This window comes from Eriocheir sinensis, unplaced genomic scaffold, assembly GCF_024679095.1.
Source record: "Eriocheir sinensis breed Jianghai 21 unplaced genomic scaffold, ASM2467909v1 Scaffold294, whole genome shotgun sequence".
In the NCBI taxonomy this organism is placed as follows: domain Eukaryota; kingdom Metazoa; phylum Arthropoda; class Malacostraca; order Decapoda; family Varunidae; genus Eriocheir; species Eriocheir sinensis.
Window position 1 is genome coordinate 415,001 of NW_026111603.1, and position 17,523 is coordinate 432,523.

Genomic DNA, 17,523 nt, shown 5'->3' on the forward strand with positions numbered 1-17,523 from the left:
GTGGAATAAGACGACATTCCCCATACTTGTATACTTACTTCTGCGAACTTAACAACGCTGATAAAGGAAAACATCATCAATGAAAAGTTTCCAAACATTACATAATCAGCAAAACATCAACGTTTCAATTGTTATTGTATTTTCTGAGTCTTGGCGGCGGCGTATCTGTGAGCCAAGCTGTGACTCGTCCAGAAGAATGCACACAGGCTGAAGAAGAGGGTGAGGGCGGCGTCCAGGACAGGAACGTGCGTAGCAAATAAGGAACGAGCGTAGAGTAGGAAGACGGTGCAGCGAACGCCCTCAGCTGGTCCCGCCCACCGCCAGCCGTCCATCATGGCGGTCACCACGCCCACAGAACAGGTGATGAAGACCAGGAACACCATCACGGTCACCCAGGAGGCAGTCTGGTGACGAGAGGGAAAGGCTTGGACTTGTTGGTTTAAAGCGATGAAGATTGTCAGTGTGGTGCTGCTGTTGTTACTAGCGTTGTTGTTGATGCAGTCACTAGTGTTGTTGTTGTAGTAGTTGTTGTTGTTGTTGTTGCTGTTGTTGATGCAGTCACTAGTGTTGTTGTTGTTGTTGTTGTTGTTGTTGTTGTTGTTGTTGTTGTTGGGGGCGATGCGATCAAGGTTGTTTCTGCCTGTATTGATCGTGTTGTTGCTTTTGTTGTTAGTGTAAATCATAAAAAAAGGGGCGCCATGATAAACTTTGATCAAGAGGGATAACCAAATTTCAGTGGTAAGCTAATAACGACTTAGTTCGTGCATCCAAAACAATGTAGTGACGTTGTTTTAGATCGGTCAAACGCGACGGTGTGCGGCGCGAGTCCTTGGGTCGTATTTCAAATCATTTCGTCGCTCGAGTTCACATATTTGGCAAGGCTTTCGTAAGAGTTGAGATCATATCCGGGAGTAGTTTTATGACCCCGGTGGTAGTTTGATCCTTCCACAGTAGCTTGAGCCTAAAGAAACACTCATTAGAACCCGACTGACTCCCTCTTTGACCTTTAGAAATAGCTGATGTGAGAAGTGAGACAGTTTTATAGTTCCGCCCCTTACCCCGTCGCGGCATCATCGTCCGTGTCAAAGAGGCCGCCACGACGCATAACGTGATCTTTCATTTTACGGAAGAACTTTGCACTTGTTAATATTACTGTGGCCTCTTCGTTGAAAGTTCACGTGTCTTTTTGAGGGAGAACAAAAACTGCTTCCATGAATGGTGGGCGACGCGTTGGCTTTGTTTACTTTACTTATGCAACTTTACTAACGCAATTTATGGCTTGATTGTGTGACCTCCCAGACTCTTACCTGCCTCTTTGTATGTGTGGCTGAGAGAGAGAGAGAGAGAGAGAGAGAGAGAGAGAGAGAGAGAGAGAGAGAGAGAGAGAGAGAGAGAGAGAATGTACCGATGGACTGTTTACGACATCCATCATTCTGTTCACACGGCCGGCATCACAGAGACGACTGCCAGCGTCTACATTCACTTATTTTTTAGCGTTCACCTCTTTTAAGCAGATCAAGGGCAAAACATATAAAACAAAAATGCCCGCTGTTTATCCACTTCTCTTGTAAAAAAAAAAAAAATGAGACCAAAAAGAGAAGGTTAATTTCGGAGGGAGAAGTGACTATAGAAGTTTTTAATTGGTGCTCAACTCCCTTAAGGTTACTATTTCATTATCGGGCACCATCTTCGCCTGCCTTGACGTCGAGCTCTTTCATGCGGTTGAGTACAAGCTCCATATCCCTCAGGGCATGGCCGTGCCTGTCGAAGTACACGGTTGTTGGCTAGACACGGACCAAGTGCAGGTGGAGTCTGTGATTTAAATGTGTATTCCGAATAAGATTTTTTGCTGTTCAACTAATAATTCTGTTTGTTGTTGTTGTTGTTGTTGTTGTTGTTGTTGTTGTTGTTGTTGTTGTCGTGTTTGTTTGTTTGTTTGGTTGTTGTTTGTGTGTGTGTGTGTGTGTGTGTGTGTGTGTGTGGATATTAGGTTTGCTTTTAGGAAATTACCAGATTTTGTCACTAAATACACGACTCCTCTATTAATTCACTGCATGTTTGTTTCGTTGGGAAGATAAATCATTTATATTTAAATCATATCGATACAAAAACATAATGATCCTCGGCACACAACAGTCTCAATGAGCCTCAGCTGGTGACATCCCTGAGGCTCAGTAGCCTACTGTCTTGCTGTCTTACCGGGTAGCGAGTGAAAAGTTGCTGCTGTAGCAAGGCTATTACAAGAAGGTGCACAGCGATGTACAGCAGCTGCCAACGGGGAATCTGAGGGTCATATTTTGTTCTGGGAGCTGTTATGACAGGAAACTTGGCAGGGTCCCCCAGGCGCGGTGACCCTGGTGTCCAGCCGGGTCCGTAGAACACTGCTTTCAGAGAGTCTGTCCAGGTGGACATGCTGCGCGCCTTGCGGAACACCTCGCCGAAGTAGAAGAACTGTGGACAAACCCGCGGAGTGACAGGAAGGAGAAAGGAACAGACCGTCTGGAGCATGAAGTGAGGCCGGGTCGATGCTCAAAGAACATGGCAGCTCGGCGTCACTGTCAGCTTGTGGGTTGTTTACAGGTACATCTCAGGTGCACCAGGTACTTTCCTTTACACCTAAGCATTGGATGGAGGACTCATGTGAAGGAAAACATAGCTTTTTAGAGAATGAATCTAATTGAAAAACACGGACCTCGTGGTAGAGGGCGTTGAATGTCTGCGGCTGCTGCGTGAGGCCGAACACGATCTCAGTGTCTTCGCGCTCCGGCTCGTAGGTGCCGAAGAGATGGTCCCACAGAACGAGCACGCTGGTGTAATTCTTGTCAAGACACCAGTTGTTGGCACCTGTGGTATGGAAGATATCACCTCAAGCTGCATCATGACACTTTTAAGGGAAGAGTTTGCTCTAAATGTGTAAATATTTCCTAGCCATTGCATAACTCGTATTGAAATCTTGCCCTCTATGTTCATGAGTCCCGATAAAAAAATTAAAAAAAGACACTAACAGTTGACAATGTTTAAGACTGCTCATTGCTGCTGCTCTCTGGTTCCTGCCACTCAGACCCTACCAGGCGTGTGTCAAGTGGCGCTGAGGCCACGTGACGTCACCTGTTTGCTGATTCTGCTGTTGCTAAGGGAAATGATAGTACCTCGACGACGACGACGACGACGATGATGATGATGATAATGATAATGATATATAATAATAATAATAATAATAATAATAATAATAATAATAATAATAATAATAATAATAATAATAATAATAATAATAATAATAATAATAATAATAATAATAATAACAGTAATAATAATAGTAATAATATTAATAATAATAGTAATAATAATAATAATAATAATAATAATAATAATAATAATAATAATAATAATAATAATAATAATAATAATAATAATAATAATAATAATAATAATAATAACAATAATAATAATAAAACTGCCACAGTCCTCCATCGTTCCATCTCTCCAATCACTGCAAAAGTTTCAAGACGATTAACCTCTTTTTTGCTTCCACATTGTTTTTTGCCCGAATGGTGTTTGTGAGCGAGTCTCTTTTTGTTTTTTCCCTCTCCCAGCTATATAAAAACTCATCCTACAGCTACTTAATGGTTGACTTTGGTCCTCTCTTCTCTCAATATCCGAAATAAGCATGTTTTCATAAATTATTGGTTTATCTATTGCTCTTTTCCTTGTCTGAACGGCAGGGTTAAGCTGCTGATCTCTCTCTTTTCTTCTCTACCGTAGTGTCGGCTTTTCTTCTTCTGTATTTCCTATGCCAAACGGTTATAAGAGAGGAGTATCAAGGCGCCACCGGGAGCAAATTAGGTTATTATTTTCTGGCGTCTTCTTCTGCCCCGTGTTTTCAGACACCTTCGGCTCTCACAACAAATACTTCCAGACCACAAAGGACATTAGTCGCGTTGCCATGAGTATTTTTTGACACTAACGGAGCAGAAGTCTTGTTAAATCTTCACTAGGGTTATAGAACAACTCATGGACATACACACAAACTCTACGAAAGCCTGATCAAATGTGGGTGTGTAAGCCTTGAAATATTTGAGAATATGCATGGAGCTCTGGCCTATATATTATGGGAGAAGTACAGTATAGACAGTATATACAGTATATGCAGTATAGAGTATAGTGGAGGAGGCTCACACAACAGGCACCATCTAGCTCGAGATAATAATTATGAGAGAAGATTGTTAGGGAAAGCATGTCGGGTATTCAGGTGTATATTTCCATTCTTTCCTCCCATACACGATAAGCCGCAGAAACCCCTTCGTTTCGCTGTATTTCTTCCTCTCTGTAAAGTTAAGGGAGGAGCATCAAAACATCACTCTAATTAAACGGACCCTATTTGCTATCAATTTGCAACGGGGACGCTTATTAAAAGCTTTGTTTACTAACTTTTTACGGCTTTGGTATTGCCTTCCTCAGCACTTTGAGTGTAAAGCACTTATTTCAAAACCAGAAATCCAAATAACCACACCGTCATAAATAATTCCAATCAAACATCAAATTACATTATACTAGAGGGGCTAGAAAGCAAATTACAGCCATGAGCGAAATATTCAGGAGACGAAACATGTCAAGTTGCCTTCAGCCACTATTGGGCTGTCCACGAGATAGATACGGGCCCGCATACATTCGGCACTCAGTTGTCATATGTACTATAGACAGACGCAAACTTTGAAATCAACGAACAATGGGTAAAGTATATATTTTCCCAACCATCAGGTACGCGTTTGGACATTTGACTCCAAACAATACCTTGTATTCCGGAAGCCCGGAATTAAAAAAAGAACCAAGTACACTAGGAGAAGTACCGCTTTGACAGTTCTCCGAGTGGCCGCGTGTGGCGCTGCGTGTGAAGTCAACACCGTCTATTTGATAATGCTCTTCGGCTTCTTTCTCTCTCGTCTTTTATGCGGAGCGGCGTGATGCGGACATTTTCCTTCCTGTATCTTAAAAGCAATATGCTGTCCTTCTGGTAGGAGAAAAAGACATCCTTGTTGCAATGACTGAGAGGCGTCACCATCACTTACCGTGATGGACGCGGTGGAAGGACGGCGTCGCAATCACCCCCTCCAAGGGTCCGAGGCTGCCCATGCTGCTGTGGACCCAAAACTGTGCCACAAAGTTTAAGCTTGTGTGGACGAGCACCGCCGGCAGGGGGATGCCCACCAGCGCCAGGGGCTGATAGAAGCCGAAGTGGGAAAGTTTCTGAAACATGGAGATGCGAAGACCCGTTGCAAAGTTGAAGTCCTCGTTGCTATGATGGACCTGATGAAACGCCCACAGGATGTTTAGCTCTGTCCAGGAGAAAAGAAAAGCTGTCTGTTCCGATGACACGATCCCTCGCCTCATTTTTTTTTTTTTTTTACAGCAAGGGAGACAGCTCAAAAGCAACAAAACAAAAAAGCTACAAAGAAAGCCCTCTAGGGTCTGCTCCAATAAAACAAACAGAATAAGAGGCCAAAAAAGAGGTCAATTTCGGGAGAACAGATGCTTGATACTCCTCTCTTGAAAGAGATTAAGTCATAGGCAGGAGAAAATACAGATAAAGGAAGGCTGTTCCAGAGTTTACCAGGGGAAGGGATAAAAGAATGAAAATGCTGGTGAACTCTTGCATAAGGGCTTTGGCCAGTACAGGAGTGTGCATGAGTAGAAAGTCGAGTGCAGCGGGGCCGCTAGAGGGGGGAGGCAAGCAGTTAGCAAGTTCAGAAGAGCAGTCAGCATGAAAATATCGGTAGAAGATAGAAAGAGATGCAACAGCGCTTCAGAATTTAAGAGGTAAGAGACTGTTAGTAAGAGGAGAGGAGTTGAAGACACGAAGTGCCTTAGCCTCCACTCTGTTCAAAAGAGCTGTGTGTGTGGAGCACCCCCCACACGTGAGATGCATACTCATGCATTCGAAGCCGGACAAGGCCCTTGTGTATGAACAGCACCTGTGCGGGGGAAAGAACTGGCAGAGACGATACAGAACGCCCAACCTCGAGGAAGCTGATTTAGTAAGAGAGGAGATGTGAAGTTTCCAGTTAAGATTTTGAGTTAAGGATAGACCGAGGATGTTTAGTGTAATAGAAGGTAACAGCTGAATTATGACGAAGGGAATAGGTGTTAGGAAGATTGTGTAGATTTGATAGGTGGAGAAATTGAGTTTTGAGGTGTTGAAGGACACCAGGTTCTTCCTACTCCAATCAGAAATGATAGCAAGGTCTGAGGTTTAGCGTTCTGCAGCCTTCAGTCTGGAGTCTTGTAATTCCTGTTGGGAGAGTCGTCTGTTAAAATCAGTTGAATAATGCAGAGTAGTCATCAGCGTACGAGTGGATAGGACAATTTGTTGTGGAAAGAATATCATTGACGAGTAACAGAGAGTGGCAGATAGGACAGAGCCCTGCGGGACACCACTGTTGAAAGGTTTAGGGGAAAGACAGTGACCGTCTACCACAGCAGAGATAGAACTGCCGGAAAGGAAATTGGAGATAAAAGTAAAAAGAGAAGGATAGAATCCGTAGGAAGGGTTTTTAGAAGTTTAATCGTAGTCGTAGTGGAGCTCTTTCATGTCCGGAGAGGGGCCCCTGGTCCGTGCTTACCGTGGTTTGCTCGGTGAACCCAGTAGTAGCAGAAGTCGACCAGGACAAAAGCTGCCAGCCAGGTAAAGAGAGAGTCCCAGGCCAGGTCCAGCAGGCGGTACTGGTACAGCCACTCGTAGCCGAGCAGCATCGTTCCCGTCACCAACATCCTGCCGGCAACAAGTCATAACACAGCCACCTGGAGCTTCCCACGCCAGAACACATCGGCACAGCTTCCTTAACTTATCAACTCATCATGGAGCAGGATGGAGTGCACTAACATCAGATAGAGAGATGGAGGACGTCGAAAAGATGTTTTCGTCTTGCAATGAACAAGTAATGATAATGTCGAGATATATGTGTGTTGTATCTGTTAATCTCTTCAGCATGAAAGAATGTCACCCGCCCAGAGGAAGTGTCGACTTTCACCGGAGATGTGCCTCACCTGCCGACCTCGTGAATGGCGCCGTGACTCGCGCTGGAGAGCGCCTCGTTGACGCGGTACGGCCTTCCCATCGCCAGCTTGACCGCCATCTCCAGGATGACAATTATGATGACCACTGGAACGGCCTGAGAATGAAGGACAAGCATTTTTTTTAGAAGTGTATTGCCCTCTATATATATATATATATATATATATATTTCTAAGTGTATATATATATATATATATATATATATATATATATATATATATATATATATATATATATATATATATATATATATATATATATATATATATATATATATATATATATATATATATATATATATATATATATATATATATATATATATATATATATATATATATATATATATATATATATATATATAAAAAATCAGCTGCAGCTAATAAGTACATGATAAAAACTGAATTATACCTGGTCCGCGGGCTTGTTTCAATAAACATGAATCATATCAGGCGTGTAACCACCGATGTAAAAGAGGGAAGAAGAAAAAAAAAAGAAGAAGAAGAAGAAGAAGAAGAAAAAGAAGAAGAAGAAGAAAAAAAATTGTTGTTGTTGTTGTTGTTGTTGCTGTTGTTATTTCGTTGTTATTGTTGTTGTTTCCATTGAGTTTGGAACTTCATCATGTTTTCGGTTGAGTTGTGTGTGTGTGTGTGTGTGTGTGTGTGTGTGTGTGTGTGTGTGTGTGTGTGTGAGTGTTACTCGGACTTTCAAGAGCTTTTTTCTGTTTTTTTTTCTTGTCCTTCATCTCCGGAGGGCTAATCCATTTTTTCCCCTTTGGTTTTTCTCCCTCAAACTGGACGCACGTATTTATTTTTTACATAAGTTTTTCTTTACGTAAGTTTTTCGTCCGTTCATGTAACACGTTTCCACCTGTATGTTGAGAAATAGCGTGGCCCACTTCGCTGATGTTCCTGTTGTTGTTGGTGTTGTTGATGGTGGTGGTGGTGGTGGTGGTGGTAGTGTTTTTGTGTGCCGACGAGGACTGGCGTGTCTCTGATGGTAGTGGCGGGGGCGGGGTGGTCAGGGGGATGTTAATTTTGTTGTTTTGTTGTCGTTGTTGCTGCTGATGGTGGTGGTTGTGGTAGTGGTGGTGGCGGTGATGGTGGTGTCGAGTGTGTGTGTGTGTGTGTGTGTGTGTGTGTGTGTGTGTGTGTGTGTGAGTGTGGACTTCATGGTTTACACTCATGCGTCACTTGTTGAGTAAGTAGATCGTCAAAAGAAAGCAAGAAATCACGAGACAAGAAAACTGGTTCAGTAAAAAAAAAAAAAAAAATCTCTGAAGAACGAGTCATGTTCGTAAAAGTGACGCAGGGATCAGTGGAAGTGACCATAATCCTTTACCTTAATATTTTTAGTTTGTTTGTTTTATTCGCTTCTGTAGGCTGTTATCAAAATGACGGACTTCTGATCTTTAACGTTAAAGATATTAACTCATTATTTTTTTTTTGGGGGGGGGATTCCGTAGGATGTTCTCTGTAAGACTAACCAAACCTTTTTTGTATCGTAAACGTCAAATATATTAACTTTTTCCATTCTTCTGGTGCACACAAGAACACAAGAACTAGCGAGATGTGGCCGTTTCCTTAAGTCTTGTCTCCGTGTACACAGAAAAAACTAGCGATATACAAACTTTTTAAAATTTTTACACTCTTGTCTGTGCGAACACAAGAACTGAAGACACAAAAACATATATTTTTTGTCGTCACAAACAGAAGAGCAAGCGAGACAGGAACACTTTCTCTTTTTTTTTCTTCAACACTATTTACCCCTTGCCTGTTGAAATCTCCTTGCACATATTTCTTTATATTCAATGAATAAATGAGGGCATACGCCGGGGTGACGCGTCGCCTCGCCCACCCTACGACGCTAAGTCCGGAGGTTCATCAGGGTAATGTAGGCCCCCTTCTCATCCTGAGTATACCTCCTGGCAGGATCCATCGACTTGCTCGATCCACGAACTCTGTGGGCGTCCCCTTGTCTTCCTCCACTCAAGAGACAATCCGATGAGCAGGGTCGGGTCTTGGGTAGCGTGCCACATGCGCGTATGCTCGTATAGCCGGAGTTAGTTTTAACGGACTATTCAGGTGATATATGTCGAATCAGTCTCACGGAGTAGTCGCCGGTTGGATACAAAGACATTCCAACGATATCCCATGATTTTGCGTGGACATTTATTACCAGAGGCATCAATCCGCCTCTCCAAGTCCGTATTTACTGTCCAAGCCTCACAGCCATAGAATAACACAAGGAGCATAAGGGACTTGAAGATCCGGATCTTTTTCCTTCTACACAGGTATCGACAGCGCCATGTACTCGTGCTGAGCGAGTCCATAGCATCGTGGGCCAGGCCAATCCGTCGTAAGACTTCCTGGCGAGAGCCACTGTTGTTATGAACTACGTTACCAAGATATATGAAATTTTCCCAGATCTCAGTGTTCTCGCCACACGCATGAACAGACTGTAATGTCTCATCCAACAAGCCTCCTAACACCTGTAACTTGGTTTTGGCCCAGGAGACCTGAAATCCCAAGGGCTTCGCCTCCTTGTGCAGTGCCTCGTGAGCCATCACCAGAATCTCCAGTGACTCCGGAAGGATTGCTGCATCATCAGCCAAAACAAAGTCATTGACCCTGGTATTGCCAATAGATGCTTCACGATGACTCTATTTATATTGATTTTCCTCAAACTCGAGTTAATTCGAATACCCAGTAAGCTATCTTCCTTGGAGGCTGGTGGGACAACTCCATAAACTTTAACGCGGCTTCATTTGTCATCATTCACCAATAACTCAACTTGATGCGGATGGCCAGTGCACAGCTTGTTAGCCTGTATTCTCAGACGCTTCCGGTTCCCACAACAAATATCTCTAAAGACCACAAAGGAGATCAGTCGGGTGCTCGTGAGAGTTTTCACATTCTGCAGAAGCCTTGTCAAACTGTTACTAGGCTCATAAATGTATATACACTCATGGAAACACTATAACAAAACCTCTATGAAAGCCTTGTCAAGTGTGGGTGTGTAAGCCCCGAAATGTTTGAGAATATGAATTTAAAGTCTTTCTTTCACTCTTGCGGTCGTTCATATTCCTCACACGACTCCGTATATTGACGTATGACTAAGCAGGTGACTCCATGCTAAATTTACAGCCCTTATAAAAACGAATCTTGTATGTCGTCATGACCTCCACGCAGCACCACAAGGTCACACACACACACACACACACACAGACAAGAAAATTTGGTGTTTTACAAGAACCTTCCCCCCATCAAAGAAAAAAAGAAGGGGGCGGAAGGCAAAAAAATAAAGGAATATATTCTTTTTCTAATATGATCGTTTTTACATATATATTTTCTTTTTTTCGGTCACTCGCCAGGGAACAGGAAAGTTGCCGCGAAGATCTGCGTAGTCACGTCACACTATGTATGTACAAAGCTCAGTATATTGGTCCTTAGGCAGACAGACCGATAGAGAGATAGATAGATGCATAGATAGAGAGCAGTGGGTAGATAGATAGTTGTAGGGGGAGGAGATATATAGATTAAACAGATAGATAAAGAGGTGTAGTTGGACAAATAAATAGATGCATAGATAGTTAGATAAATAGACAAATAGATAGATAGACAGATAGATTGATGAGTTCGAAAGAAAATAAGAGATGGAGAGAGAGAGAGAGAGAGAGAGAGAGAGAGAGAGAGAGAGAGAGAGAGAGAGAGAGAGAGAGAGAGAGAGAGAGAGAGAGAGAGAGAGAGAGAGAGAGAGAGAGAGAGAGAGAGAGAGAGAGAGAGAGAGAGAGAGAGAGAGAGAGAGAGAGAGAGAGAACCAAAAAAAAAGAGAGAAAAAAAAAGAGAAAAAATAACCTTCTTTTTTTCGTTATGGGCCTTTTTTTCTTTACGTTATGGAGCATTTTCTCTCCCTTTATGTGGCACACTGACGCCATCAACGTGACGCCATAAACGAAGGAGTTATCTAAGGCCTCCACTCTAAAACAAAAGAAAAAGCAGATTCCCTCCCCCCTTCCCCCCCCTTCCCTTCCAATTTCCTTCCTTTGGTTGTGGGCGCGTTCGTTTTGGGGGACAACTCAGTGACGCAAGATTGACAGGACAGCGATAGATATGTAGGCTGTGCAGATAGATAGATAAATAAAGAGAGAGTATTAGCAAGTGAACATAAGAACATAAGAACGTAAGGAGTCTGTATAATCTAAAGGTTGGTATTGTCAAATGCTCCCGCCCCTTACACCAACTATTTCCAAAGGCCAAAAAAGGAGGTTAATGGAGTTCTAATGAGTGTTCTTTTAGTTTCACGGTACAGAAGAAGGCTCAGACTACCACCAAGGTCATAAAAGTACCCCTGGAAATGCCCTAAACTCCCACGAAAGACTAGTAAATTACGTGTTCTTGGGCGCAGAAATGTTTAAAAATATGGCCCAAAGCCCGTATCATTAAAGGTATCGGCATCTCAGTTCGCCTGTTTGAAAAGACTCTCGTAGAAGCTGTTGGGATCTGATGGACTGCTTTGTGTTGCTATATAGTGATAGTTTTATCTGACTTCCGCGCCTTGGACGAAAAAATCACCCATCAAGACCCGGTCACTGTTTTCTGTAACCTTGGGAAAGAGTCGTAATGGACCATGGACCAAAATCGTTTCACTTTTTTTTTCTTTTTTTTTTTTTCTTTTTTTTTTTTTTTTTACAGTAGATGAGTCAGTTCAAGGGCATAAAAAAAGGAAACAAATGTGAAAAAAAAGCCCGCTACTCACTGCTCCTAAACTACTCACTGATTAACTTTCCCTTCATATACTTCACGGATCTGACTTATGTATACGCAATTTGCTAGAAATGTATACGCTACGAGAGATAGTGCCCGGCTAGTCGAAAAGGTGTAAGTCGTACCTCGAAACATCAAGTAGTACGACAACGGTCTCAATCGTACGACGCTCACACGTAATAGCCTCGATTTTCTCTACTTTTCCTTAATTTTCTCCTCTATCGTTCATGCCCCGGTCGATGAGTTCTAGGAGGCAACTGGGAGGCATACGTTATAAATATAGCTGCGCGTGGCCTCGGTGCTCATCTCCGTTCCATTACTACCCAAAAGTGACATACAGCCAATGGGTTTTAGATAGCAACTGTTTTAAAGGTAAAGTTGTGGGCATACGCTATAGCTGCGCGTGGCCTCGGTGCTCATCTCCGTCACATTATTACCCAAAAGTGACATACAGCCGATGGATTTTAGATAGCAACTGTATTAAAGGTAAAGTTGGGGGTATACGCTATAGCTGTGCGTGGCCTCGGTGCTCATCTCCGTCACATTATTACCCAAAAGTGACATACAGCCGATGGATTTTAGATAGCAACTGTTTTAAAGGTAAAGTTGGAGGCATATGCTATAGCTGCGCGTGGCCTCGGTGCTCATCTCCGTCCCATTATTACCCAAAAGTGACATACATTAGATAGCAACTGTATTAAAGGTAAAGTTGGAGGCATATGCTATAGCTGCGCGTGGCCTCGGTGCTCATCTCCGTTCCATTATTACCCAAAAGTGACATACAGCCAATGGGTCTTAGATAGCAACTGTATTAAAGGTAAAGTTGGGGGTATACGCTATAGCATTTCAGAACGAGTCAGCTGCATGCCTCACATCTCCTCCTCGAACATCCTTTTCCTTCCGAGACCAAAAGGATGTTCATAAGTTCAGGAGATGATTCGATAGACTTGTCAGGGGTCGCACTAACTAATAGGGAGCATACTTCATACTTCAGGAGGCGCGTCGCTTCACTCACTCGCCGCCTCCACTCCCGACGGTTCCCTATTGCTACCCTTCCCTTACCCTACCCCTAACCTTACCCTCCTTACTCTACCCCTCCCTTACCGTATACCCCTACCCTTACCCTACCCCTAACCTTACCCTCCCCTTACCCTACCCCTCCTTTACCGTATACCCCTACCCTTACCCTACCCCTAACCTTACCCTCCTTACCCTACCCCTCCCTTACCCTACCCCTAACCTTACCCTCCTTACCCTCCCCCTCCCTTACCCTACCCCTAACCTTATCCTCCTTACCCTATCCCTAACCTTACCCTCCTTACCCTACCCCTCCCTTACCTTACCCTCCTTACCCTACCCCTCCCTTACCCTACCCTACCCTTACCCTTCCCCTCCCTTACCCTACCCTTCCCTTACCCTACCCCTAAACTTACCCTACCCTTACTGCTAATATCTCGGTTCACCCTCGTCGTTGTATGCAGGCGATGTAACACTAAGCCGCGATAAAAAGTTTTGATCGCTCTACAGTCGGAGTCGGAGTCCCTTTTCCTCTTTCTCGTTTTCTTACCTGGTTTCTTTTATGCGGTCATTCTTCCTTTCCCTTTCTCGCCGCTGTAAAGACGTTGAGTGGCCTCTTAGCGCATGTGTCAGGGTCGTTAGGAGGAGATTGAGGCCGCAAGGGGAGGATAGAGGGAAGGAAAGAGGTGTGTGTGTGTGTGTGTGTGTGTGTGTGTGTGTGTGTGTGTGTGTGTGTGTGTGTGTGTGTGTGAGCGAAGCAAAACATATCGGACAAAAAACCCGCAGCCAAAAAAGTTCGTTACGCAAGAAAGGAAAAGCTGTTAAAAATGCCAATAAGCAAAAGGTTCGATCTCATGATGTTTTTTTTTTTTAGTAATGGAAGCAGCTCAAGGGCGGCAAAGGAAAGACTAAAAAAGAAAAAGAAAGAAAAAGTCCGCTGGCGCAATATTCTTTAGACGTCTTAGCTGGCTGTTCTTGTTGTGTTTTCTTACTCGCCTTGAAGAAGAAACAAAATCAGAGCTAAAGAATAATTATAAAATGACCGAGTTCCTTGAAAAAAATAAAAAGCAATCTTCACACGCGAGGATGTTTGGATCGTGCATAGATTAAAGCCAGGTCCAGGAAGTGATCAGAGAAGGGTTATTGTTTTTTACATGAGAGAAAAAGATAGAAGTTTTTTTTCTTTTTTTCTTTTTTTTTTGGGGGGGGGGGCTCACGCAGCAAGATAGGGAATTATTGTCTTGGTGAAAAAAATTATATATGCGAAAAAAGTACCTTTGTGGAAAAAGTAAAAAAAAAAAGATCACAGATATCCACTGTCCTTTTTTCATCTTTTATTGCGGTGTGTAATTTCAGTACCCACCCAACCTTAACTTGAGTGCCATAAAGAAAGAAAGAAAAGGAGTGAAGCCGTGCCCGCAACCACTGGAACACCGAGGCAGTAATCAAGGGAGTAATAACAGACCAGGGTATAAGGTATTCTGGCGGGGCATGTATAGTGTGTGTGTGTGTGTGTGTGTGTGTGTGTGTGTGTGTGTGTGTGTGTGTGTGTGTGTGTGTGTGTGTGTGTGTGTGTGTGTGTGTGTGTGTGTGTGTGTGTGTGTGTGTAATCTGTTTAACATGCAGAATGACATATATAGTTTTCTTTATCATGAAATCAAGGAGCACACGCGGAAGAACTAAGTTGTCTAGTGTCTTGCTGATCGGGACCCATATTACTGATTATAGTGTTTGATTAGTTTAGGTTGAGGTGAGGAGCATACATATTGCCGAGATATTCACTGCAAATTATTAAATGAATATATGGTTAGTTTGTGAGTTCCGACCCGCCCGTTACCCACGGCTCAGCGGCTCGGAGAGGTGACCATCACACACATAATTCAAGAGGATGCGACGGAGGCTGGGTGGACGGACATGCACGGAACAGTTGAGGGGAGACGCACTGCACAACTTAAGAATAATTATAAAATGACCGAATTCCCTGAAAAAAACAAAACAAAAAAAAACAATCTTCACACGCGAGGTTGTTTGGATCATGCATAGATTAAAGCCAGGTCCAGGAAGTGATCAGAGAAGGGTTGTTGTTTTTTACATGAGAGAAAAAAATAGAAGTGTTGTTACCCTTAGTTGTAAAGATTTTTTTTTTTTTACTTTATATTTTTGTTGTTGTTCATGTACGGATAGGCGTCTTATGCTAACGGCTTTGCTCCTTCCGTGTCTTTTCCTTTATATGTATCCTCAAATGTGCTAGTTGTGAGTTTCTAGTGTAAAAATTATCTTCGTGTGTATCTGTATCTCTCTTTCTCCGCTGTTTTATCTGGTGTGTTTGTTTGTTAATGCGATCCGCTCACCCCCCCCCCCCCCTACGTCCATCCAGGCAATCAACATTTGGTGCATTACAGGTATTTGCCTAAACACTTCCGCGGTAATCTTCGTCAAATGGAGTAGTTACGCAGCAGTCCTCTCCTTTCGTCCTTGCCATGACCTGCACACACACACACACACACGCACACGCACCTCGTTGGCGTAGTCCGGCACCTCCTCCGCGTGCTGGAAGGTGGAGGCGTTGGGGTGCACCAGGTAGAAGAGGGTGCCCACGCGCCTCGCCGCCGCCTCCATGCTGCGCTGCGTCGCCTTGCTGCTGTTGCTACTGATGATGATGATTCTCCTCTGCCTATACCCACCGTCTAGCTCTTGGGATTCTTATTCGATAGCTTTCTGGCTGGAGACACAAGAATTCCTGGAAAGGCAGATAAAGATACGTAATGTTATGCCTACGAGTAAATAAGTATACACGGGGCATAATCGCAAATTATAGTGCATACAATGAAAAGAGATATAATACACGAACACGCTGTGTCGTGTACGCTGGCATAACTCATCCCTGTCCTTAGCAACAACACGCCGGTCCCAATGTGCTAATTTCCTTTATGTAAAATGTGACCAGTGTTTCGAACCTTTCATTGGTCAGTCCTATGTTATGTGTGGATCCAGACTCAGTCTGGATCCACACATAACTCGCTACGCAGCGGTAGCGTACGTTACCTATACGAGGGCTAACAAATCTGTAACTTCGCAAAATCTTTCTGGATCCCAGGTGGTACAGTGAAGCATTACAATAATTATTCTCATTTTCTCCTTCGCTTCGCACCATGCCTCGGGAGGGCGTCTAATTTAAATTATCATGAACACAGCACCGTCAACTCCACTCCACTATACAGGGCAGAGAAGGAATCTCAGTCACTCAAACCACTTAAAGAATTTATCCTGAACGCCATAAACACAGTACTGTCAACTCCTTTTCACTTCGTCACACGGCGCGTAGTTAGATTCAGAACGTTATAAATAGCGTACAGTGATCTCCACTTAACTTCGTTATACAGCGCAGAGTAAGAATCAAAGTTACCCTGACCACCACGAAATGTTACCCTGAACACTATACACACCGCACAGTCAACTCCTTTTCTACTTGGTTACGCAGGGCAAAGCGGGAATCTGTCACTCTCACCACTGAAAATTTACCCTGAACGCTAAAAACAGTCATTTCAATTTGGCTACACAGGTGAGAGTGAGGAGTCACCACGAGTATATAAATTATATAGTCATCCTGAACGCCATTAACACCATACTGACAAATCCTTTCCACTTCGTCACGCAGCGCAGAGCGGGGTTTCTATAACCTATCCTAACACCCATGAAACCCACACCCTTCATTCCTTTGCGTTCCCTATGGACCTTATCACGCACTTTCTCTAAGCTTGGCGGCGTCTTCTTACCCAGGTTGTGACTGTTAATTATTGGCCCACAAGCAACGCGTGACGTAGGACCATGACAGGGACAACATACCCGTTACAGAGCTCCTTGTTGGATGGCGCACAATCCTCCTTTTTCTCCCGTGTAGTCTTCGTTATTCTGTTAAAGCTGGGCACAAGGAAACAGCGGAACTTACAGGAAAGGTTACGAATGCGGTATGTGTGCTGACAGGAAGGCAAACACGAATGCAGGCACAGAGGTAGGCAGGGTGAGGCGCGAGGCTCCTACAAAGACGGCCCAGGGCGTAGTGAGGGACGCTGACCTGAGGCCCAGGAGGGAGTGTTGGGAAGGTGAGGTGCAAGTGCAATATAAAGGAAGGAGTTGCCTGCTGGCTTGAGAGTCACGGTGGTGGAGGTGAGATCTTTTTTTATTAGCGTGTGTGTGTGTGTGTGTGTGTGGTGTGTGTGTGTGTGTGTGTGTGTGTGTGTGCTTGTAAGTGCTTGTTTGTATGTGTGTGCGTGCGCGATTTGTTGTCTCCTTCGTTTGTTCTCTTATTCTTTCGTTCTTTCCCTCTTCTCTCTCTTACTGTCTGTCTACCTATCTATCTATCTATCTACCCATCTATCTATCTATCTATGTCTTTCTCTCTATCTCTCTCAATCGACGCCTAATATTTAAAAGCTGATTCATAAATATCACAAACAAATAAAGTCTCAGTGTTAAGAATGCATGACGTAAACACCCATCTTTTTTTCCCAAGCGTCCGTCTAAGTCGTTGGAAAACACTGCATCACCTGTAATTACTTCCTCGCTACGCAAAAAGTAGCCCTTGAAGCTATACACCACCAAAGGAAAACGTGATTTTTTTTGTGTATATGTGCGTGTCTCACCTCTTCACCGGAATACAATTTTTCTTGA

The 17,523-nt window shown here is 43.6% G+C and overlaps 1 protein-coding gene across 1 annotated transcript in view; it reads right to left on the minus strand.

The window, feature by feature from the left end:
- The window catches only part of LOC126991506 (alkylglycerol monooxygenase-like), a 16,603-nt gene extending 1,019 nt beyond the window's left edge, over window positions 1-15,584 (minus strand). The window contains exons 1-7 of the mRNA XM_050850260.1: window positions 15,370-15,584; window positions 7,042-7,166; window positions 6,618-6,766; window positions 5,067-5,333; window positions 2,693-2,844; window positions 2,200-2,451; window positions 1-404 (exon numbers count right to left, since the gene is read on the minus strand). The exon at window positions 1-404 is cut by the window's left edge and continues 1,019 nt beyond it. Of these exons, the coding sequence (XP_050706217.1) occupies window positions 132-404; window positions 2,200-2,451; window positions 2,693-2,844; window positions 5,067-5,333; window positions 6,618-6,766; window positions 7,042-7,166; window positions 15,370-15,471 (1,320 nt within the window). The 5' untranslated portion in view covers window positions 15,472-15,584 and the 3' untranslated portion in view covers window positions 1-131. The remainder of the gene's footprint in view (window positions 405-2,199; window positions 2,452-2,692; window positions 2,845-5,066; window positions 5,334-6,617; window positions 6,767-7,041; window positions 7,167-15,369) is intronic.
- Between the last annotated feature and the right edge of the window lie 1,939 nt (window positions 15,585-17,523).